This window comes from Arvicola amphibius, chromosome 2 (genome assembly GCF_903992535.2).
Source record: "Arvicola amphibius chromosome 2, mArvAmp1.2, whole genome shotgun sequence".
In the NCBI taxonomy this organism is placed as follows: Eukaryota; Metazoa; Chordata; class Mammalia; order Rodentia; family Cricetidae; genus Arvicola; species Arvicola amphibius.
Genome location: NC_052048.2, coordinates 189,811,225 through 189,837,192, shown reverse-complemented (window position 1 = coordinate 189,837,192; position 25,968 = coordinate 189,811,225). Strand labels below are relative to the sequence as shown.

Sequence of the window (25,968 nt, the reverse complement as noted above, 5' to 3'; positions counted from 1 at the left end):
GTTTCTCTCTCTCTCTCTCTGTTCAAATGAGTTAGATTACCACAATATTATTTAACTAAATGCTTAAATGTGTTGACTATTATTAGAGATTTGATATCGATTGTTAGACAGTAGCTTCTAGAGTCAAAATTCACAAGGAATATATTATTCACCTAATCATTTCTCTGATAAAATGAAGAACATGAGAGAATGGAGCTCCCAGCAGGCACTGGGTTCTCTGAGGAAGAAGCCACCTATTTCCCTCATTCAGTGGTGTGTGTTTTTTGAAGGAGATAATGCTCCCACAGATACACAGGGGAAGCAGGGAGCAAATGTAGGAAAATGAGGTTCAGGACCCATAAAACCTCATACTCCTAGGATTCCAGTATATCATCTGGGAGGAGAGGATCCTGTGCTACACAATCATTGAGGGTCACCAACCAGATCAAAGCCTTGTTTAACATCTTTCTTATACATTTTCCTGGCAAGAGCAGCCATGGGGTATAGCTTAAGGATCTGAGGAGGATACAGGGACCCTGGACACAAAGGAGCAGTCAGTGAATCCTATAGAAGTACTAGCGACCCTGGTCATACCCCGGTTAGGATTAGATACCTCACTACGACCTCAAGCCAGGTATTTTGCTGACCTCTACCCCACTTCTCTTCTCTCACTCATTCTCAGGCAACAACCCCCCCCCCCCAAATGAACAAATAAACAAAGAAAAAAATCCAAAAACCAAAAACTCCAAAACCCAAACAATGAACAACAAAAACAAAACCCCAAAAATAAACAAACAAAAACCCAAACAAAACAATAAAAAAAATCTAAAACACATTCACTTACAGTGGCATAAGCTGCAATCTTTTCCTCAACTGTAGTCATAAGCTTAGAAGAAATCCCAAATAGGAAAGCCGGAAAGTATAGGACTTGGGTGAGCTCTTTCCTTCTAAAGGGGCCTTGGCAGGAGAAGCCAAAGCTCAGAGCTCTGACTATTGTGATGAACTTGATTCTGCAAGTGAAGATTTTGCTTATCACCCTTTGAATCCAGATCCTTCAACAGACAAAAATTAATGATCCAGGGAATGGAGCCTTGCGATGCTGATGCAGCCACAACACTCTAGAGAGAAGTGAAGAATATGCCGCCTGGGGACCAGTGCCATCATTTCCCATGCCTTTTTGCTTTTTATTCCCCCAGGGCAGGTTATATGTGGTTGCCTGAGATCAGATGGCAATGGGGATTAGTCAGAATCTAGATTCTGCTTCAGAAGAAAAAAGCAGATCTTGCCATGAGTTAATAACTGTTAGTACATATTTTATCAGTCTTTACATGGCTCCACCTCTGGTGCCAACTGGGGTGGTGAATGTCTTATTATGGAGCCTGGTAAGATGCCAGCAGAGAAATAGATTTCTCAAAGTGGAAGAGATATTACAAAATATCTATCCCACACTTCTCAAATCTCAAGCCCACTTTAATTTGATACTCACAGTACCTCACCTGCCTCTTTTTTTTTTTTTTAAAAAAAAAAAATTTGGATGTGTTTGACATTCAGAACAGCTCTGAATTCATTCCAATCTTGAGATAGAATCTGTGGATAAAAATGAGTCTTGCCCATTATCTTAGTCACTGTTATAGTGCTGTGAAGATGCATCATGACCAAGTCATCTCTTAGAGAAGAGAGCTTTTAAATGATACTTGCTTACAGTTTCAGAGGTTTAGTCCATTACCATAATGCCTGGAAGCATGGTGGTCTGCAGTCAGGTGTTGGAGAAGTAGCTGAGAATTTTTTTTTTACATCCTCATCTATAGGCAGATAACGATACTCTGGGCTTGGCAAGGGCTTTTGGACCTCAAAACCCAACCGCAGTGACATATTTCCTTCAACAAAGCCATGCCTCTCAAGCCTTCTAATCCTTTCAAATAGTATTACTCTCTGACAATGAAGCATTCAGACATATGAGCCTATGGGACAATTTTTATTTTAACCACCTCATCTACCCATTAAGAAGTAAAGTCAAGAGATTATAAAAAAATTCTAGTTCTTACTCCTGACACATATACCCATAATTTTGTTCTTAAACTGTGAATGAGGAGCAACTTGAAATAAACGTTGCATCTATCATCTTTTGCAGTGCATGGATAAAGTATTTAATGGAAAGACAATGGGTTATTTCTGACTGCAATCAATCAGTGTAACTAATAGTGTTTCTGGCCACCGATCTTGTTGAAATCACTCTCATCTTCTTCCAGGTTTCCTCCAAAAAACTCCCACTCTTGGGAACAGGGGACATCTACTCTTACAGGAATTTGGGACGACTTCTCTTACTGGGTCACCTTGCCCACCCTTAATACTTGAGGAGGTGCTTAGTCTTTCTACAACTTGATATGCTACGTTTTGTTGATGCTCATGGGAGACCTGCCCTTTCCTAAACAGAAAGGGTGGAGGAGTGGATTGGGTGAAGGGAACAGAAGGGGAAATGGGGTAAGGGACTTGGAGGAAAGGAGGGAGGGGAAACTGCAGCCAGGATGTAAAATAAAAAATAAATAAATAAATAAATAAATAAATAAATAAATGTATTTAAACAAAGAATACGTGAGATGCAAACTTACAGTTTTCAATAAAGAAAATACTTCTCCAGTCTTCAAATAAAACAAAACAATAGCAATTAAAAAACTCCCACTCTTTTTTTGTATTTTTTTTTATTAAAAATTTCCATCTCTTCCCCTCCTCCTCCCCCTTCCCTCCCCTCCCTTTCACCCATACCCCCCACTCCCTCCCTCTCCAGGCCAAAGAGCCATTAGGGTTCCCTTCACTATGTTAAGTCCAAGGTCCTCCCAGCTCCCCCTAAGTACAGGAAGGTGAGCAACCAAACTGACAAGGCTCACAGTGAGCCCGTCCATGCTGTAGAGTCCAAGCCCATCGTCGTTGTCCTTGGTTTCTCAGTCCTCCTCCACCGTCAGCCACATTCAGAGAATCCGGTTTGGTTCCCTGTTCCATCAGTCCCATTCCAACTGGAGTTGGTGATCTCCCGTTAGATCTGTCCCACCGTCTCCATGGGTGAATGCACCCCTCACGGTCCTGACTTCCTTGCTCATGATCTCCCTCCTTTTGCTCCTCATCAGGACCTTGGGAGCTCAGTCCGGTACTCCAATGTGGGGCTATGTCATTTTCTCCATCCATCGCCAGGTGAAGGTTCTATGGTGATATGCAAGATATTTATGAGTATGGCAATAGGATCTGGACATTTCTGGCTCCCTCTCCTCAGCTGTCCAAGGAACTAGGTGGGGGCATCTTCCTGGATACCTGGGAACCCTACTGGGAGCAGTGAGACCCCAGATCCTGAATTTCTTGTAATCCCCTGATCTGAGTGCCTACATCTGCTCTGAGCACGAGACCTTCAGGAGTTCCTGATGACAGGAGAGTGATTTCTGGTGGGTTTGGCTGGGGCATGGCTATCTCTATATAATCTGCCCCTGAACACAATAAAGGGGGCATTCTTGGGGAATTCAAGGATGACCCGTGTCGCCGTCTTTCTGTCTGTCTGTGTTTGTGTATTTTAACCTCCTGCCCCTTGCCCAAAGCTCGGTAACTGGGTAAAAGCACACAGAGAGCAGACACGGGGGCACGGTGCGTGGCAGAACCCCTCTAGAGTCAAGTCTCTGCCAACCCTAGAATGGCTCCCTTAATTAAGATATATAATTCCCTGTTCCCACATCCACCCTTCCTATATCCCAACCATCCTATTCCCCCAAGCTCTCCCCATCCTCCACTCCAAACTTTTCTCTCCCCATCCTCCACTTCAAACTTTTCTCTCCCCATCCCCCCATCCCACCCCACCCCCAAGTTCCCATTTTTTTGCCTGGCAATCTTGTCTACTACCAATATCCAGGAGGATAACTATATGTTTTTCTTTGGATTCATCTTATTTAGCTTCTCTAGGATCACAAATTATTTGTCTCGATGTCCTTTATGGCTAGAAACCAATTATGAGTGAGTACATCCCATGTTCATCTTTGAGATACCATCTTACACCTGTCAGATTGGCTAAAATCAAAAACACCAATGATAGCCTTTGCTGGAGAGGTGTGGAGTAAGGGAATGCAAACTTGTGCAACCACTTTGGAAAGCAGTGTGGCAGTTTCTCAGGAAATTCGGGATCAACCTACCCCAGGACCCAGCAATCGCATTCTTGGGAATTTACCCAAGAGATGCCCAATCATATTACAAAAGCATTTGTTCAACTGTGTTTATAGCAGCATTATTTGTAATAGCCAGAACCTGGAAACAACCTAGATGCCCTTCAGTGGAAGAATGAATGAAGAAAGTGTGGAATATATACATATTAGAGTACTACTCAGCGGTAAAAAAACAATGACATCTTGAATTTTGCATGCAAATGGATGGAAATAGAAAACACCATCCTGAGTGAGGTAACCCAAGCCCAAAAAACTCCCACTCTTAACCTTGATAACGCCCTGACTTCAAACATCCAATCCATGGGCTATAGTGATGTCTCTACAGTTAAGAATAGTTGTTGCTCTTCCAGAGGATCTAGGTTCAGTTCCAAGAACCTACATGCTGATACACAACTTCCTGTAACTCCAGTTACAGAGAATCTGAGATCTTCTTCTGGCCTCTGTGGGCACCAGGCATATACAGTAGGCACAGACATACATTCAAGCAAAATACAATCATGCACAAAATTAAAGTCTTAATTATTCATCACACTCATGAAGCCATTTGCAATGGCCTCTGCTCTCACTGGACTCTAGCTTGCTAGAATTAAGTTAGTAAGATTCAAGACTGTGCTTAGTGGTTTTCTGCAGTGTTTCACTGTGCAGCCCTAGCAAGACTAGCACATTTTTGTTTTTTAATTTTCATATTTTTTCTTGTTACTTTTTCTGTAGTGGCTTGAAAGAAAACGTGCCCTATAGAACCATAGGGAGTGATACTATTAGGAGATGGGGCTTTGTTGGAGTAGGTATAGTTTTGTTGGAGAAAGTACATTGGTATAGGAGGACCTTCTGTCAATGTGTTGCTTGTATTGGTTAATGAATAAAGAAACTGCCTTGGCCTGATAGGTAGGTGGAGAGGACTGGGAGGAAGTGCAGGGAGGAAGATGAGCAGAGTCAGAAGACACCATGGATTTGCAGTCGGAGGTAGATGTGCTAAAACTTTGTTGGTAGGCCACGACCTTGTGGTGATATACAGATTAATAAAAATAGGTTAAATTAAGATGTAAGAGTTAGCTGATGAGAAGTTAGACCTAATGAGCCAAGCAGTGTTTTAATTAATATAGTTTCTGTGTGATTATTTTGGTTCTGGGCAGCCGGGATGAACAAGCACCCTCCTCCTACAGTACATCACTAATGGGGTGGGCTTTGAGGTTTCAAATGCTCAAGTCATATCTAGTGTGACATTCATATCCTGCTGCCTATGGATCAAGATGTAGAATTCTCAGATCATTCTCTAGCAGCTTGACTGGCTGCATGCCACCATTCTTCCAGCCACAAAGACAATAGACTAAGCCTCTGAACTGTAAGCAGTTAAATGTTTTCTTTTATATGAGTTGCCATGGTCATAGTGTCTCTTCACAGTAACAAAACCCTGAGACGCTTTCCTACAATGAATTAAAAAATGACTTCTTATTTCTCAGAAAGAAATACAGTATTTTGTGCCTTCATCAAATAAAGTAAATGGAATTAACAAAATTTCAAGTCTTTTTTTTTTTGAGGACTATATAATTACCTTGAGCAGCCTACTATGGACACAAAATATAGTTATAATATAGTTCTAGTTTGCATTGGAGAAAAGACTTCAATGATCTAATATGGCTGTGAACTTCATGAACCATAATACCAACCTACCAGGAAAGATATGCCTTCTCATGCAGAGTGACAGGACTGCTATGGTACAACCATCTCTTCTCTGATTGGATGTGGTCTGATCTGAAGAAGATGCTTTAAGCCTGGCACTGAAAACTTGGTCAAAAACCCATGACTGTGGAGGTCATAGCCCTGAAAAGAGAACTTACTACCATATGTTTGGTTACAGTGGCATCCATTTTTAAACCTACAGACAAAATGTTTCCCTCACCCATAATCAGAAAAAACTTTTTTCACATTGATTTATGAATGCAGAAATTCTAGGCTGCTTAAGATACTGAGAGAAAGAGACATACTATCTTCTTAAGGCTCAAGGAAAATTACAGAAGAAGGATTGTAAAAAGTGTAAGAGTTGAAATATAGGGAGGAAGGAGGTGAAATTCTGTCTTCTGGGCACGGTACAGCCATTGCAGTCATGAAGTCACAGCAGCTGCAGTTCTCTGTGCTGAGCCTGTGCAAGATCAGACCTGTCAGGAGCCAGTTATAGATGGTGGAGGGGTTCATGAGCACCTACCTATCCCGGTTGAACTATTGGCTACTGAATGTTATAAGGGAAGAGTAGGCAGTAGTGTCATATATATCTCCATTGGTCTAGCTACCTGCTCATGGTCATAGAGATGACCCTGGTTAAATTTAATGGGTTTCAAAAAGATTAGTAAGAAAAAAATTGCAAAGCTTTATCTATTACAAAATAGAAAGTATAAAATTCCTTCAAATTTGTTATTTAAAACTTAATTTGTATTAGATGTTCCTTTATTTGGTAAGATAATTAATAGTTGAATTCAATGGATCAACAATGGACATTCATAGCCCATAGGCCATTGAATCCTTGTAAGTTTTAGAGGTTGTCTGGGGGAAAGAACTCTGAGTTCAGAGTGACTTCCAAGTGATAGTTGAGCCTTTATCCACTCTTAATGACCCTGATTCCCTTTTGCCCTCCCAAGTAATGGACTGTAACATGTACTAAGAGAAACTAGACTAGATTCTAAAACCAGGGGTTCACTGAAGTTTAGCCATGTGACCCACTAGGTCAGCTATTTGCTTTGTAAACAAGGTTTCATTAGATTATATGCTTACCCATTCACACACATATTACCTATGGATGCCTATGCCAGAGATAGATGATGACAAGTAAAACCATTCTCAAACTCAAGTAAAAGGCGAACGATTTATACGATATGAAGAGAAACCAGAGTATCATCCTCAAACTCAAGTGTTTTCCTTGTCTACTTATAGAAAACTTGAATTGGTCTAGAGCTGGGCTCCTTAAACTTTTCCCACTGTGATCCTTCACATCAAGAAGTTTTATGTGACCCCAGAGGAATAGGTCTATAAAACAGCTTCAGAAATTGCACTTAGAAGCAATCATAAAGAAATTTATTTGAAAACAATTTTGAGGGAGGCATGTGATTTTACCTTTTGTTTTTTTTTGAGACAGGGTTTCTCTGTGTAACAGGCTGTCCTGGAATTAGTTTGTAGACCAGGTTGGCCTTAGTGAGACTGTAAATTTGCATTAATATGTAGAATACTGGCAGATATATGTTTAGAGCCATTTTATTAATTGTTAGAAATTCTTTTCTAACTTCAAGTCAAAATTTATGTAACTATTTTTTTTATAAAACACAAGCCAGCAACTCAAATAGCAACTTTTAGGCTCCATTATTCTAACATAATAAAATTAAAAGTTATACTAATTTGATACTGAGTGATGAGAGAAGGAAAGTATTAGAAGTCTTTGTTTTCTCCATTTAGACAACTATTTATGTAAGAACTGAAATGATTGTAAGGTAAAAACACTGTAGCTCATACTGTAGTCTCAGATCTGAGAATTCAGGAAGCTTTTACTGACATTGTTTGATGTGATGGCATGTGCACACCTTGTGTGTTCAGAACCACGCCTTCAGTGATGCAAAAACCTTCTATTGCTGCCGATTTATTTTCAGCCACACATTCAGTTGAATGTCTCCAGGTGGAGTTGTGACCCACAGTTTAAGGCACAAATGTGCTTTTGCGTATTTAATAGGCTAAGATATTTTCAGTATTTATTACCTAGTATTAGGGATCACTTTCCAGTTATTGGAGTTATGTTTCTGATAGTTCTCATGACGAATAAACCATTAACATGTTTAAACACTTTGCTGGGTATGAAATGGTTTACCATGGTGATGTAATTCACACTTTTCTTGTTGACTAATGGTGATGTACACCAATCCTTCTGTTATCAACTATGGTGTTTATATTGAGAATTCAATTCAACTTTATTGCTCTGCTTTTGTAAGTTAATTTATTATTATTCATCTAAAAGCTTTTTATATACTAGGTAGTATGAGATGGGCAGGGTGAAATCTTAGCTCCTCACTGTAGAGTCAGAGGCAGGATGATGACTGGAAGTGTGAGGTCAGCTTGCTCTACATAGCTCCATTCTGTTTCAACAACAGAAAAAAATTGGTATAAAAGTTACCATTTGGTCTATAACCTCATGTTCTGTTTCTTGATGATGCATTTGTAATCTTAAAGAAGTCTAATATTCAGTCCCAGTCGAGCTGGCCTTGGTGAGCTCCCATTAGACAAGCCCCACTGTCTCAGTGGGTGAATTCCTTGCTCATGTTCTCCCTCCTTCAGCTCCTCATTTGGGCCTTGGGAGCTCAGTCCTGCCCTCCAATGTGGGTCTCTGTCTCTATCTCCATCCATCACCAGATGAAGCTTCTATGGTGATATGCAAGATATTCATCAGTATTGTAGTGATGAGCTGCAGGCAGGGCCTGCATTTCATCCTGCCCGGCTCCCAGCCACCGGCTAGCTATTGCCCCGAAATAACAACACACAAATTGTATTCTTTTAAATACCGCCTGGCCCATTATTTTCAGCCTCTTACTCACATCTTGACTAACCCATATCGAATAATCTGTGTAACACCACGAGTGGTGTCTTACCGGGAAAGATTCAGCACGTCTGACCTGGTGGCTGGCTCCATCGCGTCTCTCTCCCTGAGGAGAGGCACTGCAGTCTGGCTAACTTAGGAGAGGCGTGGCATCTGTCTGAGCCATCTACCTCACTTCCTTTTTCCTGTTCTGTATACTCCACCCTCCTAAGGGCTGGCCAAGGCAGTTTCTTTATTAAAACAGAAGACCCTCCCACATCACAGTATGGCTATAGGAAAGGGCCATTTCAGGCTCCCTCTCCTCAGCTGCCCAACGAACTAGCTGGGGACATCTCCTGGGAAGCCCTCTAGAGTGAAGTCTCTTGCTAACCCTAAAATGGCTCCCTTAATTAAGATATCTTCTTCCCTGCACCCCTATCCACCCTTCCTCCCTCCCAACCATCCCATTCCCCCAGGGTCTACCCATCTTCCCCTCCTCACTTTTCTCTCCACATCTCCCCATTACCCCTTACAGCCACCCCACCCCCACCCCCAAGATCCCAATTTTTGCCTGGCAATCTAGTCTACTTCCAATATCCAAGAGGATGTTTTTCTTTGGGTTCACCTTCTTATTTAGCTTCTCTAGGATCAGGAATTATAGGCTCACTGACCTTTATTTATGTCTAGAATCCACTGATGTGTGAGTACATACCAAATTCATCTTTTTGGGTGTGGGTTACCTCACTCAGAATAGTGTTTTCTATTTCCATCCATTTGCAAGCAAAGTTCAAGATGTCATTGTTTTTTTTACCGCTGAGTAGTAAAAGCATGGGATCAAAACGGATTCTCTGAATGTGGCGGACAATGAGGGCTGACTGAGAAGCCAAGAACAATGGCACTGGGTTTTGATCCTACCACATGTACTGACTTTGGGGGAGCCTAGTTTGTTTAGATGTGCACCTTCCTGGACCTGGATGGAGGTTGAACCTTGGACTTCCCACAGGGCAGGGAACCCTGACTGCTCCTTGGACTGGAAAGGGAGGGGGAGGGGAGTTAAAGGAGGGGGAGGGAAATGGGAGGTGGGGAGGAGGCAGAAATTTTTAATAATAATAATAATAATAATAATAATAATAAAGAAGTCTAAAATTAAGAAAGTAGGCATTATTTGATACCATTGTGTTCTGTGCTTTTTCTGTGGCTGGATTTGTAGTAAGGAATGAAGGCATTCATCTACTTTCCCACTGTCTTTAGTTTTACATGGTCTTGCTTTTAAATGAAAGTACGTAATATTCCATTGTAAAGTTTCATGTATTCTAGCAAGGGAAAGAAAATGACAGTCACCAAACTTGATATCCCCAGGATGTTTCTCACATATGTCTCCCCTTCCACAGAACCCTTTCCAGAGCACCCTTCACCTCAGCGTTTCTCAGGCTGTAGATCAGGGGGTTCAGCATGGGGTTGAAAAGGCTGTAAAACAGGGAAAGGATCTTCTGCTGTGTCTCCGGGTTCTGAGACTTGGGAGCCATGTACATGACGATGGCGCTGCCAAAGAAGAGCCCGACCACACAGAGGTGGGAGGAGCAAGTAGAGAAGGCCTTTCTGCGACCCTCCCCTGATTGGATTCTTAGAATGGTCATCAGGATGCGTGTGTAGGAGACCAGCACCAAGCATAAGGGTCCCACTAAGATGAACACACAAGTTGCAAAGATGACGACTTGATTGAGCGTTGTGTCGGCACAAGCCAGCTTGAGGACAGACAGGATTTCACAGAAGAAGTGATTGACTTCATAAGGTCCACAGAAGGGAAGCCTCAGCAGGAGGACTAAATGAACCATATCCAGCAGTAAACTAAAGCCCCAGGAAGCAGCAGCCAGGGCAGTGCACACTCTCCAGCTCATGATGACAGTGTAGTGTAAGGGGTGGCAGATGGCCACAAACCGGTCATAAGACATTGCCACCAAAATCAAGCACTCTGTTGCCGCAAAGGCCAAATACAGGAATGTCTGCATGATACATGGAACAAAGGAGATGGTTTTTTTCTGGGTCACAAGGTTAGATAGCATCTTGGGGACATTGTTAGAAGCATAGGACATGTCAAGGATGGCAAGGTGTGAGAGGAAGAAATACATGGGGGTGTGCAGCCTTGGGACCACAGATATTATTAGAAGAATGATCCCATTCCCCAACAGGGTAAAGGTATAAAAGGCTGAGAAAATCCCAAAAAGGAAGTAATCCAAAGTGGGATCAACTTGGAATCCCAGCAGGGTAACCTCTGTGATCCACGTCTCATTGCTTCCCATCCTCTTGTGGCAAAGACAAGACTTGTTCAAGATAAAAAGATAAGAACTGCAGAGAAAAGTTACAACATAGTTAATGACTGTTACAGGGATCGAATTAAAAAATATACCATTGAAGAGGGATTTCCTAAGATTTATCTTCTGATACTTTGCAAGATGTAATGTAGCATGAGTATAAATATTGATGTACTGATGGAATAATAGGAACACACACACGTGTCCTATGTGTAACCAAGTGTTAACCCAATAGGTTCTATTTTAATGTATCTTGTATTAGAAGACACAAGTATACATATATATATATATACACATATAATACACAGAGAAAGAAATATTAAATTGTATCTAACAGTATAAGTGCATGAAGGTGGTACAGCATTTTATTTCACAACTTACTTGACATTTTCAGAAATTCTTGGTTTATTTTTCTCTCATGTTTATTGCACACATAGATGTTTCTCCAGTTGATGATTTCCCGAGGGTGTACTCTAAAATAAAATTGCAGGTGCTAAAATATAAACTTCTCAAAATTTGCAATTATCTGTAGCCTGTTGCTTTCCAGAAAACACAAATTTCATAATGTTTTAGAAATATAAATTTTACAGGTTTACTGATTGTGTGAATACCATGGCTCCTTGTTACAGGACCATCAATGGGAAGTATTCTTAGCAAAGTATGATCTTTGCTTATTTGAACTGTAAACAAAGTCATGCAATTTGTATTTCATCAAAACATTAACTCATGCCCTTGAGTGCAGGACCTTCTCCCACTCTGTTCTGGGCTTTGGAGGAAAAACTGTGGCTAATGAAGCAATTATCCCAGTGGAAGTGACACTTCACACCTTAAATTGCATTCAGGAATAATGCCTCTGTAGCCCAGGAATGTGCCTAGCCAAATTTATATAATTTGTGAAACAGGCAAAGAAACCAAGAGTGGCTGTGTCTGTTATTATTTCTGCTCAGGAATAAGCAAGTGAGAACTGAGGGTCAGAGTAATGATTAATCTAACAAACAAGGTGAAATGGCAAAAAGTTACCTGGAGTCATGGAGTTTCACAAAGCAAGATGAACAGGTAGCATCTCTCAAGAGGCGGTACATGTGTCTTCGAAGTGATGAAAATATTTCAGCCCTAACCAGAGCTTCCAGAGACTGGTTCACAGAACTGGGGTGGTAGACAATGGAGAAAAACAAAGTCTTTGGGCAGGAATGTGGGTGAGGCACATTGGGTTACGGAAAGGTGGAAATGAATTCAGCGTGCCTCTACCATAGTGTGCAAGACATTGTGTGTATTCATTATAACCATGCACACATATGTATGTTATATTGTGTACATATTATCACTCTATAAGCCATGAATACAAATTTAAAAATTTGAAATGACAATACAGTTAGTTCATCAGTAACAAAATCATGTAACTTTTACTGGCTCTTGTATTCTATTCTCATTTTTTTACTAATACACTGGTATTGGTTTTTAACATGTTTTATTTATTCTTGTCTTTTGTTGAGTATTTATTCTAGACAACTTCCACATTTTCAAAAATTTCTTTTTAAAAATTGTTTGAAAACTTACATGGGACCTAAGTTCACTTATTATGACCTTCTATTAGTCAGATAATTCTAGTCATTTGGCTAAGGAAATGTATTCACATCCCTTTGACTTATCCTTCACATTAATTGTTGATGGATTTAATATACTAAGGTCTTTTGAAATTACAGAAATATATCATGCAGCTATTCTTAGGGATCAGTTCAATCTTTATTATACTACATGGATGATTTGTGTAAAACATGTTATAATTTATATTTTAAAATATGAACATTTATATGCATGGCATTTTTTGTCTGGATGTGTGTGTATATATATGTATATATACATATACACATACACATACACATATACATATACACTTTGGAAAGTCTATGAAACTGGACAAAACTATTTCCACTGCTAATCTTTACAAAAGGGGCAGGTTTGTATCCTGAATAAAGTTTTCCATTATTCTGCTGTTTATTTTGCTGTTTTAATAAGCAGTCTATAAGAAATTTTAGAAGAGCCGGGCGGTGGTGGCGCACGCCTTTAATCCCAGCACTCGGGAGGGAGAGGCAGGCGGATCTCTGAGTTCGAGGCCAACCTGGTCTACAAGAGCTAGTTCCAGGACAGGCTCTAGAAAGTACAGGGAAACCCTGTCTCGAAAAAAAAAACAAAAAAAATTTTAGAAGAGATAAAACTATTTCCATCTGGGAGACAGACACAATGTAAGATACAATTAAATTGCACTTTTTGCTCATTTGCTCAGCAAGTTTTAGTAGAAATATTTGATCTGGGCAGATGTCCTTGGATCTTCCAAGGAATGATGTCACTCTTATGAAATAGTAAATAACCAACCACTAAGAGTTGAGCAAAAATTAAAAACTCAATACCATTTCTCTATATAAAAATATATCTTTTCCCTCAGATACTTCGATTTAAAAATGACGTATATTATGCATTGGACAAAAGTAACATATATCTTAAATCAAGGTTTAAACTTATGGTGACATCCACCAAACTGTGGACACACACCTGAGCAGTGTTGCTGCTGTACAGGTCAAAGCAATGAAACATTGCCATACAGGATGTGTGCTAATGCTTTTAAATATTCTCATCTTTACAATGCCTTCAGTTTATCTCCTTAGGAAACAAAGGCACGGGGAACTATGTAGACAACTTTTGGGATAGAGATAGTAATTTGGATGATACAATGGACACATGCAAGAGGGGAGCTGAGCTTTGACCTTAAAGATCAAGGGCAGAGAGCTGGAGACTAATCAGTGAACCCAAGTTGAGTCCTGAGCTGCCAGATGTACAAACCCATGTGGCTCTTACCTGTGGGATATTCTCTAAGCTTCTACACTGTACAGTATGGGGACCCAGGATAGAGTCCTCAGCATCTCAATGGAATGTGAACATATTCCTTTAGCCAAATGGCATTGCCGAATAGCATGAATTGTTTGACTAATCAAATTAATAACAAATGCATCTGGCATCATGTAATTTTGCATGTGATTTTGAAATATAAACTTCTGAAAGAAGTAGACCAGAATAAATAGCCTAAAAGTCAGGAAATAAGGGAATAAATAAAATTCTTAACATTTCCAACAGATAGGTGTGAACTATATACAACTCACATGTAATTTTGAGAGTCACTAGTACCTTTCTTTCCTTCCTTCCTTCCTTCCTTCCTTCCTTCCTTCCTTCCTTCCTTCCTTCCTTCCTTCCTTCCTTCCTTCCTCCCTCCCTCCCTCCCTCCCTCCCTCCCTCCCTCCCTCCCTTTTTTCCTTCCCTTACTTTACTCCCTTCCTTCTTTCTTTTCTTTCTTTTCTTTCTTTATTTTTTGAGGCAGGGTTTCTCTATGGAGACCAGGTTGGCCTTAAACTCACAGAGATCCACCTGTCTCTGTCTCTTCAGTGCAGGGATTAAAGAGAAACAAACCACATGGACCCTGTTTACAGAGAAATAGGACCATTCAAGTGGAGACGATCATATTGGAGAGCAATCACTTCATACTGTGCATTTTAAGTATACACACACGCACACACACACACACACACACACACACACACACAATGCTTTCTTCTTTCCTTTCAGATCTGTTAGCTTTCTTCATTTCTATTTCCACAATCCAAACTAGGTCCTACCATTAATAATGAGTCTCTCTGCGTGTGTTACTTATTTAATGATTTTTGAAATTTTAAATACTTCTAACTCCTTCTTTCTAAATTTCTGTTCTTAATTTTCATTCTTACTTCTTGAGCTACAGAAGGAACACCAAGAGGAGACTGGCAGGATTTATTTCTCTCTCCACGTCCTCTGTGAGACTGGCAGCCTCTCCTTCCATTTATCTTGTTTTGTTCCCAGATACAACTCTGTTTTTCTTCGTGTACCATTTCAGATAGCTCCTAAACTTAAATTCTTATACATGGTTTTGGATAAGTTTTACTTTGCCTTTACCATTTGACTTAAACACGGTACCATTTTTTTCATAGCACCCATACAGCCTTCCTCAATAATTCCAACTCAAAGAACTTTACCCTTAGACCAAAGCCTGTGCAGTAGGTATGCTTTACAGTTTTGCTCAAGCTATTCTTTATTTTCAGTATTTTTATTGCTTCTTTAACCTACAAGCAAAAGCATTTGAGAAGAGTACACACACTCACTAATACATGGACAAAGCCAAGGATATTTTATTTTTATTATTACAGATAGTAATGACTAGCACAATTGGATTTCTCTTGTTGAGGGCAATAATATTAAGTGATACTTATCACAGCTTCCTCTAAGTATTAAATCTACTTTTATTTTCAATCATTGAAATGATTAGAGTCACTGAGAGAAGTTTTAGACTTTTGGGGTTTGAAGGTTTTTCTTAATATTTTATATTTTAGTGAGAATAAATATTCCAAAATACAAATAATTCTATTAATTGTGACAAAGTTTTTAAGTGAAGGTCAGTTTTGAAATCAAAGTGTTTGCTATCATTAATTACTGCACTTATAGCTAGGTTTACACTTGCTTTAGCTTTGGTTGTCTCTGACACAACAGTACTTTGTAGGCCTTGAGTCGTCTCCCCATTTCCATTTTCTTTTTGTGTGTACTTATCACAGGTAATTTCAGTGGGATATTTAAAAACAGGAAAGCAATATAAGCACAGGGACACTGAAATGTAGAGGACGACTTTCTTGCTTACGCGTCTGTTTTGATGTATCTTTTGAACCCAATGAAGTCATCGTAAGATGTTCTCTAACAAAGTAGCAGTAAGAAAACCATGATGACAGGGGATGGATGAAGTTGCAGTGCTTTGAAGAGTACAAGCTTTCAGCAATAGCTGCCCATGTCATGGTGAACCATGCAACAAAGTATGCTTTGACCATGACTTTTAAATACTCGTCCTCCATGATCTATTTCCATCATGTGGTCCCAATTCTTAAAGTTTCTACAGTCTACCTAAGTAACGTAACCAGTTTGGGAACAAGTATTCAAAATACAAGCCTGGAAACTTTCAGATTGAGACTAGTTGTAGCTAGAGTATTCTTTGAACGTGATTTCAGGGCTTATCTGCTATGTGCTGAGAGATGTCCAGGGCATGTGAATTCCTACACAATCAACCTTCTCAAGAGTTTACCTATCTGGGATTTGTAATGAGGTCACAATGTAGCCTTGCATTGCTGCTGTGTTAGGTTGTTGCACTGGTTCTGTATAATCTTTGTCAGGTTTTTCACAGACCAGGAAGGTTCAAGCACAGTTTACATTAAGGATGATTCAGGGAGAAATGGACGGAGGAAGATTGTATCCCTTTGTTCATAGACTACGCTGACCAGGAGATCTATGCTCCTTGTTATTTCTTTCTTAAGTCTCAGCTTTCCTTTATTATAGTTTTTCCACTTACCCACATTTAGGGAAAAGAGCCTAATTTTAATAGCCTCCTAACGAGTACACATTAGAGAATTCTGGATGGTATTGCAGCAGCTACTTTTGTATTGCTGTGACCAAATACCCTACAGAATGATATGTAAAGGTGGGAGGATTTATTTAAGGTCCATGTAGCAATACAGGGGTGGTGGAGAAGGGCTTTATAAGGAGCTAGGAATCAGAAATGGATAGGAACCAACAACAGATACAATCTTTAAAATTCATCTCAAAAGTGACCTACACCCTCTAGCTATGCCCTAGCTCCTTACCTTTACCACTCCAAGTCATATCATTATGTGGCTATTTCAAGGAATCAAACCATTGTAAGGATTAAACCCTTATGATCTAATTGTCACTAAAAATGGTACCTCTTAACACCTTGAGAGGTGTGCTTCATTAGTGTTCTAGACATCTTTCTGTCCAGTCAAGTTGACAATCAAAATTGAGCATCACGGTTATAGCAAAATACCTAAATTTTTTCTAGATCCCAGTACTTATAAATGAACATCATGATTGATATCCGGATTGCTCTAAATATAAACTTAATAGTACAGTCAGACAAAAAAAATGCCATCCCACAATATTCTAAGAAAACATTTTCACTTTGTGTTATATAGGACTATTTTCCACATTTGGAAATAAATTAGGCAATTCAGCAAAATATAACTAGATCGCACTTGTATTTAGCTAATTGAATTCTAAATATTTCTATGAAATTCCATAAATAACAAACTAGCAGCCTTAAATGATAGTTTATGTTTTATTTAAAAAAATAATTTGATAATCATACTATTTTGAAAACATGTATGCATATAAATAAAACAGAAAAAGAATATTTACTATAACTGAAAATTTCTAATCCATAATTTTAAACTCTAAGTAATTTTTTAAAGAAATATCCTCAATTTAAGATTTCTTTTATTAAATTAAAAATATAGTCATTACAGCTCTAAACATTGTGTGTCCCTTTTTGCTGTTGTTATTTTTTTTCAACAGGGTTCCTTTTGCAGCCCAGGCTGGTCTCAAATTTGTTGTAATCTTTCTTTGCTTAGCCTCCCAATTACAAGGGTGAACCCCCATGCTCATCTGTCTCTGTGACTTAGCTATTATTAAAGACTTCAAAATACACATTTGTCTGTGTCTGTGCCCCTGAATTCGGGTACCTGTGAAGGCCAAAGAAGCACCCAATGGTACTTGAGCTGGAGTTACAGGTAATGATGAGCTACCTGACTTGGGTGCCAGATCTGAACTCTGGTCTTCTGCAAGAGCAGTGTGAGTTTTGAAGCACCAAGCATTGTTAAGAGTAGAACCATCTCTCTAGCTCCATTGTGCTTTGTCTTGAAACTGTTGATTCAGTCTCTACCATTGAAGAGCAAGAAAGCTTGTTCATTAAATGTCCTGTTTCCTTTCAAGATTTAATAAGACTTATTTGGACCAACAGGCAGATGAACAACTTGCCTGCACTCTGGTCCTTCCCTTTCTTACTGATCCTCTACTGATTTTCTGAAGGGGTGAGGCAGTGTTCTGAGAAATGCCTATCTGAGCCACAAGAAAGGGTTTTCAGCTATGATGGAGCCATTCCAAGCATTTAATTTCATTTTCTTTGATGGTAAGTGATTTAGGGTGAGGGACTGTCACTTCATTCACTCAGGCAAAAGAATAAAAGGAAACCTATGCCGAGAGAGAGTTTTTCTGGGAAGTAGCTTCTTTTCCGAAAGAACATGAACCCAAGGAGGGAGACAGGATGTGCTTTTAGTTCTTTGTCATTTTTTTTACTATATCGTATATATGAAAATTATTTTACTGCAGATGTCTCATTTTTATTAATTTTTTGAGAATTTCTTATGATTTATTTTTATCATATTTCCCCACACTCTCTACTTCTCCCAGATTCATCTCTCTCTCCTATCCAACCAAATTTGTCTACTTTTTTCTTTTTTAACTCACTAAATACAGTTTGTACGGCTCATATATGCTTATATGTGTGGTCTTAACTGTTGGTCAACCTATTTTGGGCTGTATTCTAAAGTAAACTGACTCTCCCTCTCCCGGCAGCTAGACAATGTTACAACTAAGATGAAGATATTCTGGGTATTTTCTACACATTGGGCCTGAACATCAGAAAACTCACAGAGACATGAGCTTGAAGTGAAATTACCCATTCTAACACAGGATGGAGAAAAAGGAGACCTCGGTGTTCTCCCAGTCCCCAGACTGTGGTAAGATGCAGGTACACTGGCAACTTCTCCACCCTAGGCCTTTACAGAGAGCTATCTAGACAAGCCCTTTCCCCAGAGACATACCTGTGGGTCCAGGTAGCAAAGCACAAAGCATTTTCCTGCCATTCTGTGCCTTCCTTAACCGTGGTATAGCATTGTCCCCTTTCCTGCTGGTGCAGCCTCTTCACTCTGTCTCTGTAAAGACCGAGAGTTTTCATGGGTGACAAATGTACCCCCCATGGAGCTTCTTAAGACAACAATCACAGGGCTGTGATCTCCCCTGGGAGACTGCAAGCTTGGCTTACTGAAAAGTCTAAATGAGGCATCAATTATCAAAAGTCTCCATTTTACATATATTTATTTCTATTTAATGATAAAAGAGATTGGATCTTATTTCTTTCTTGTTGTCTTCCCCTTTTCCTTTGCTTTGAGACCACTCCCACATTTTTCCTTTAAAAAAAATCTTTCTGCCATTTCCCCATATGTGTGTGTGTATATATTCAATGTTTTATATATATATATAATTTTTATATTAGATATATATATTATTTCAATGTTAGATCACAATTACAAGACAAAGGACATGTTGAAATCCAGCAACAACATCTGAGACAATTTTAACTTTATGATTGTAAACATCAGTTGAGCCTTTATTACCAGAAGATTGGGCCAAGGACATGGCTGTGCAGGTAAAAGCACTTAACTTGTTTTAACCCATATTTAGTAATCTATGTAGCACCATGATTACAGAAGGTCTGATTACAGAAGGTCGGTGCCAGACCCAAATGGGAGAGAAGAGAGCTGACTACCAAAAGTTGTTCTTTAACTTCATGTGTATGCTATGGCGTGCGCACCTGCATACACACACACACACACACACACACACACACACACACACACACAAAGACTAGGACAAATTCTATAAAGGTATATTTGAAGTTCAGTATCTGTCTGTCATATATTTGGTTATCTATCCATCTATCTAGCATCTATCAGCTATCAACCTATCTATCTTTAATCTATCTATAGTCTCTCTATATATAACTATATATCATCTATATCTCTATCTATCATCTATCTATCTAGCTATCATCTATCTATCTATCTATCTATCTATCTATCTATCTATCTATCTATCATCTATTATCTATCTGCCTACCTACCTATAATCTATCTCATCTATCTATCTATCTATCTATCTATCTATCTATCTATCTATCTATCTATCTATCTATCATCTATCTGTCCATCCATCCATCTATCTTGGGAGAAGAGAGGTTATGACAAATGGATATGATTTTCAAGACTGAGATGCTGAAGATATGGGTATGTGGTTCTTGTCCTTAGAGTCAGTCCAAAAGCTGGAGAAGACGCACGTCTTAGCGGCAAGAGCATCATGCAGAAAAACTTCAAACACTTCTGTCATAGTCTTGCCATAGAAGACTGGAATAAGCTCACTCATATTGTGGGGGACAATCTGGCTTATTTAGTCTAGTAGTTAGATTATAAATCTCACAGGGACACATCTTCACAAGGACTCTCTGAACAACTAGTTCTCTAGCATCATTTAGCTTGTCACATTGATATGTAAATTACTTTTCACATCTGAAAATCCCTTGGTTGTAAGTAGACATGTTTATGTTTAGTGTCTCAGTTCTTTGCCATTGAACTCTACATCTGCTCTGTGACAGTATCACAGAGTCTAAATTTCTGTGTTTTTGTACTAAGTTTTAAAACCAGAAAGTGGAACTCTTTTAAATTTTTTATTTTCAAGGTATTTTGGCTCTTCTTGGTTGGTTTCATATCCATCTTTGATGGAGGAGGGTCATCTGTCTATGTGTTAAAAAAACAATTTAAAGAAAACTGCTTGGCCTGATATGCCAGAACATAGGTAGGTGGGAAAGACAGACCAGAATGCTGGGAGGAAGAAGGCAGTGAAGCATATGCCATAGCTCTCCTCTCAGAGATGGACGCAGGCTAGAATCTTTCCTGGTAAGCCACCACCTCATGGTGCTACATAGATTACTAAATATGTAAAAATTAACCAAAAGAGGCTAAAACTAATGGACCAGGCAGTGTTTAAATATACAATTTGTATGTTGTTATTTCGGGTGTAAAGCTAGCCATGTGGGAGCTGGGTGGGAACACAGCCCACTGCTCCTTCTACACATCTTAATTTAAATAGCATGAAATACAAATCTGTTGCATCTGGTAGAGGTGTGTGTGTGTGTGTGTGTGTGTGTGTGTGCACATACATAATAATAATTAAAGAAAAAACCTTGAGACCATGAGTTTGACATACAGAGCAAGAGGGGTTATATGGGAGGGATTGGAAGGAGGAAAGAGGAAAGAGGCTATTATGTGATTATATTTTAATTAAAAATCTCTCATTGGGGCTGGAGAGATTGCTCCGTGGTTAAGAGTGCTGGCTATTTTTCTGGGGGTCCTGAGTTCAGTTCCTTCTTCTAGCACGCAGGTATACATGCAGAGCACTCATACATAAAGCATAAATAAAATTTAAAAAGCCGTTATCGTGTCAGATTCTGAGAAAAAAAAAGAGAGAGACTTTGAGGGAAATGATGCTTAGTCTTTCAGTAAAATCTCACAGTATTAATTTTTTATCAATAGCAAGCCTTCTAGCTTGTCAGCATGGACTGCCTTGTCATCCATTCATATTTTATTTCCTTCAATGATATTTTGTTATTTATGGTGTGTGTCTTGAATTTTTTATTTTTCATACCATTACAAAAGAAATTACTTTATATCTGCATATACTTCATTGCTAATATTAAGATACATAGTTATTTTTATGTTTTGTTCTTTTATCTCACTCATATCTGTAACTGTCTGTTTATTTGTTAAGATATTCTCCAACCAAAATAGTATCAGTTATCCAATTTCCAACTTTGGTGTCCTTTACTTCTTGTTCTTGTTAAATTATCTTAGTTATATAATTGTAATACAGTAGTGGATTGAAGTAGTAGGGATAGATATATGCATATATTCTTATTTTTAAAAATTATTCATTTGTTTTTGGTAAAATGTATTTATTTTATTATTTTTTATTTCCATCAGACACTTTCTTTAGTCTTCTTTTGCATTCTCTACTCCTCTTATTCTTTTTCTTTTTTGGTTGGCCAGTTTTATTGTTAATATGTTACTCCATATCCTCTCCTACATAAACTGTCATCAGTATTTTTTACCTTAGTCATTTTAAAAGGTATAAAGTGGTATATCAAAGTTAATTTGAGTTGCATTTCCTTGATGACTAAGAATGTTGAGCAATACCTTAAATGTCTTTCAAGCATTTGAAATTCTTCTATTGAGAATTATCTGTTTAGAGCTGTACTCCATTTTTAAATTGGATTATTTGGTATTCTGATGTCTAGTTTCTTGAGTTCTTTATTTTGGAGTTCAGCTCTTTGTCTGATGTAGGGTTGGTGACTATCATTTCCCATTCTGAAGGCTGCTGTTTTGTCTTATTTACTGCATCCTTTATTTTACAGAAGCTCCTCAGTTTCAGGAGGTCTCCTTTATTAGTTGTTGATCTCAGTGTGAGAAAGTGACATAAATAAGAAGGTAAGAAGTAGAAGTATCCATATTTGTGGATGTTTTGGTTCTGCGCTCAAGATTTTAATGACTTCACAAAATACTCTTGGAATTAATAAGATCTTTCAGCAAAGTGGCAAGATAAAAAATTAACATACAAAAATTAATAGCCTTTTTATAAACTAATAACAAACATTCTGAGAAGGAAATGAAGAAAATCTTCCTATTTCCATTTGTCACAATAATGCCAAAAATACAATATTATTGTAGAAGCATAAAAATCCATGACCAGCGAAAGAAATCTTTAAAAGCAACAACAAAATAACGCATGAGCTATCAACATACTTGATTTCATTATCCTACAGAGCCGCTGTAACAAAAGCAACATGGTACTAATTCAAAAGCATGGGTCATGTAGAGCAATGAAATAGGAAAGGTCCCAGATATAAATGCAACTATAGCCACATCTGATTTTTGACAAAATTTCCAAAGAAATACAAAAAAAGCACAACCTTTCTAGATGAATCTGGGGAAACTAGATATCATCCCATATTTCAACCTACACAAAGCAGTTCTAAATGAATGAAAGACCTTAGGATAAGACATCAAACTCTGAACTGTTACAAGAAAAGTATGGAAATTAGTTTAACACAGATGTAGACAAGTACTTTCTGGAGAGGACTCTAATTATTCTGCAAACATCAACAATTGGCATATGAGACTGTAGGAAACCAAGGGACTTCTGCAATACGTGGAAATGGGTAATCAAGTGGGTACAAACACAGACTGGAAGAAAATCTTTGCTCACTGCACATCTGAGAGAAGATGAATAATTAGGATATACAAAAACGTCAAGGAAATATCGGGAAACAAAATAACTTAGTCAATGATGAACTGCTAATGAAATGAGCAGATAATTCTCAAAAGATAAAGTACACATGGTCCATAAACATGAAAATTATCCAGCCTCTCTATCCATCAAAGAAATGAGAATGAAAATTATAGTGAGACTTTCATCTCATGTGCTGCTGTCTTACAGAACCATTTAATTATTTTATAAACACTAAGACTTTATGAAAACATTACATCTGTTTTTCAACTTTTCTACTTATCATCCGTTTTACTTACCACATGAAATTTGAATTTAATAAACACTGATTGATTTAAAGGCATACCACAGAAATTACGTTTATTAAGTCAAAAACTACCAATAGAAAAGTTTCAAACAAATGAGTAAAGGCAAAATAATGTGGAATGCCTTTGAAGTGCACATAGTTTGGTTATAAAAGTCTAAGAAATGCTTAAGAGGAATAAAAAAAATCAAAACAGGTGAAGTAGGGTTTTGTCTGTGAATCTAAAACTATGATAGAGTAACTTTTCCTATATTCCTAAGCTTCCACAAATCACAAGCAAGACAAGAGAAAAGAAAACAAACATGGTTCTGTCATGAGTACATCCCAGCTGCACATGCCCATCAGGGAGCTCTCCTTCAGCCGGATGGAACTTGTTTCAATGTTTTCTGCACTACAAGTTAGGAAGTTGAGATGAATATGGAATGTACTTACTCATTAGTGGACTCTAGCCATAAACAAAGGACATGGAGCCTGTAGTTCACAAGCCTAGAAAAACCAAATAATAAGGTGAACCCAAAGAAAAACATGTATAGATCCTCCTGGAAATTGGAAGCAGACAAGATCACCTGGCAAAAGTTGGGAGCATGGGGATGAGGGTAGGGTGGGGGGAAGGGGAGAGGGGGGGAGAGAAGGGAGAAGGGAAGGATTGGGTAGAGCTTGGGGTAGTGGGAGGGTTGAGATGGAGGAAGGACGGATATAGGAGCATTAAGGGAACCATTTTAGGGTTGGCAAGAGACTTGGCTCTAGAGGGGATACCAGGTATCCACAGGGATGTCCCCTGCTAGGTCCCTGGACAGCAGAAGAGAAGGTGCCTGAAATGGTGTTGTCCCATAGTCACACTGATAAATATCTCGAATATCACCACAGAACGATTGTTCGGCTATGGATGGAGATAGAGACAGAGACCCATATCAGAGCACTGGACTGAGCTCCCAAGGTCCAGTTGAAGAGCAGAAGGAGAAAAAAGATGAGCAAGGAAGTCAGGACAGCGAGAGGTTGGTCCACCCACTAAGACAGTGTACCTGATCGAATGGGAACTCACCAAATCCAGCTGGACTTGGACTGAACGAGCATGTGATCAAACCGAACTCTCTGAATGTGGCTGACAATAGGGGCTGACTGAGAAGCCTTTGATAATGGCACTGGGAGTTGTTTCTACTGCATGTTCTAGTTTTTTGTGACCTTAGTCTATTTGGATGCACACATTCCTAAGCCTGGATGTAGGGGAGAGGGCCTTTGACTTCCCACAGGGCAGGGTATCCTGCCATTTCTTAAGCCTGGAGGGGGAGGGAGGAGGGTGAGTGGGGAAGCAGGAAGGGAATGGAAGGAGGGGAGGAAGTGGAAATTTTTAAATGGAAAAATAAAAATATATAATAAAAAATAAAAAGAAAAAACAAAAAACTCCCCAAAAAATGAAAATCAAAAACTTTGGTTTAAACATAAGAAAAATAAATATAAATAGCATCAGAAAAAAAAACAAGTTACAAAGTGGTAGCTCTTTTAATTTTGTGTTTTCTCATCTCTTACCTCATACTCTTTCACTCTCCTCCTCTCCCCACCCCTTCCCTTTTCACTTTTATGATTAAAACTCCTTTGTTTCATCTTAATGTTGTTTAAAATAATATTCCTACTGTCAGCTAATTCTTTTATAGCATAGTTTTACTGTCTTCTGAATTCCTTAGTCATAATCAGATGTGAGACGAACTTCTTGTTGTTCACGCCTGGTGTCTAAGGATGTAGATCTTTGTCGTGTGAAGGCTATTTCACTCTTTACATATTGAAAGTTTGTAACAATGGTATCTGGCATTACAACCCTTTATTGCTGAGAATTGGTAAAGACACAAAAAGAAAGCACAGTTTTTTTTTTAGCATAGCTTGTTTGACTTTAAAATTATTATGCACTTACAATAACATTCATTTGCTTAATTATATAGGTAACATTTTTATATGAGATATAGATTATATTTCTTTTTTATTTTATTTTTTCTTTATTTTACATTTCAATCATAGTTCTCCCTCCTACCCCTTATCCCAAGTTCCCCTCCAGCCCATCCCCCTATCCACTCCTCCCAATGAGTAAGGGCTCCCATGGGAGTCAAAAAAAGATTGGCACATTAATTTGGGGGAGGACTAAGTCACTCCTCATTTATTAAGGCTGATCATGGCATCCCACCATAGGAAATAGGCTTTAACAAGCTAGCTCCTACACCAGGGATAGATCCTGGTCCTACTGGAAGGGGCCCCTCAGATAGTACAAGCTTCATCACTGTCTCCCACATATGGAGAGCCTAGTTTGGTCCCATGGAGGCTCCACAGATGTTGGTGTAGAGTTTACAAATTTCCATGACCTTTGTTCAGTTGTCTCTGTAGATTTCTCCATAATGATCTTGACTTCCCATGATCATACATTCCCTCCTCACTCTCTTTGGATTCCAGGAGCTCAGCCTGGTGTTTGGTTGTGGATCTTTGGAGCTGGTTCCATCAGTTACTGGATGATGGCTCTATGATGATAGTTGGGGTATTCATCAATCTGATTATAGAGGAAGGCCATTTAGGACACCTTCTCCACTATTGCGAGGAGTCTTAGCTGGGGTT

General features: G+C 38.8%; 1 protein-coding gene across 1 annotated transcript; it reads right to left on the bottom strand.

Moving 5' to 3' along the window:
* Nucleotides 1–10,091: 10,091 nt before the first annotated feature.
* On the bottom strand, nucleotides 10,092–11,024 carry LOC119807674 (olfactory receptor 2A12-like). Its single transcript, XM_038319771.1, has one exon. The coding sequence runs from the start codon at nucleotides 11,022–11,024 to the stop codon at nucleotides 10,092–10,094; it is 933 nt and encodes a 310-aa protein (XP_038175699.1).
* Between the last annotated feature and the right edge of the window lie 14,944 nt (nucleotides 11,025–25,968).

Coding starts and splice junctions, on each gene's coding strand:
- LOC119807674 (XM_038319771.1), bottom strand. CDS start 11,024: ATGGGAAGCAATGAGACGTGGATCACAGAGGTTACCCTGCTGGGATTC.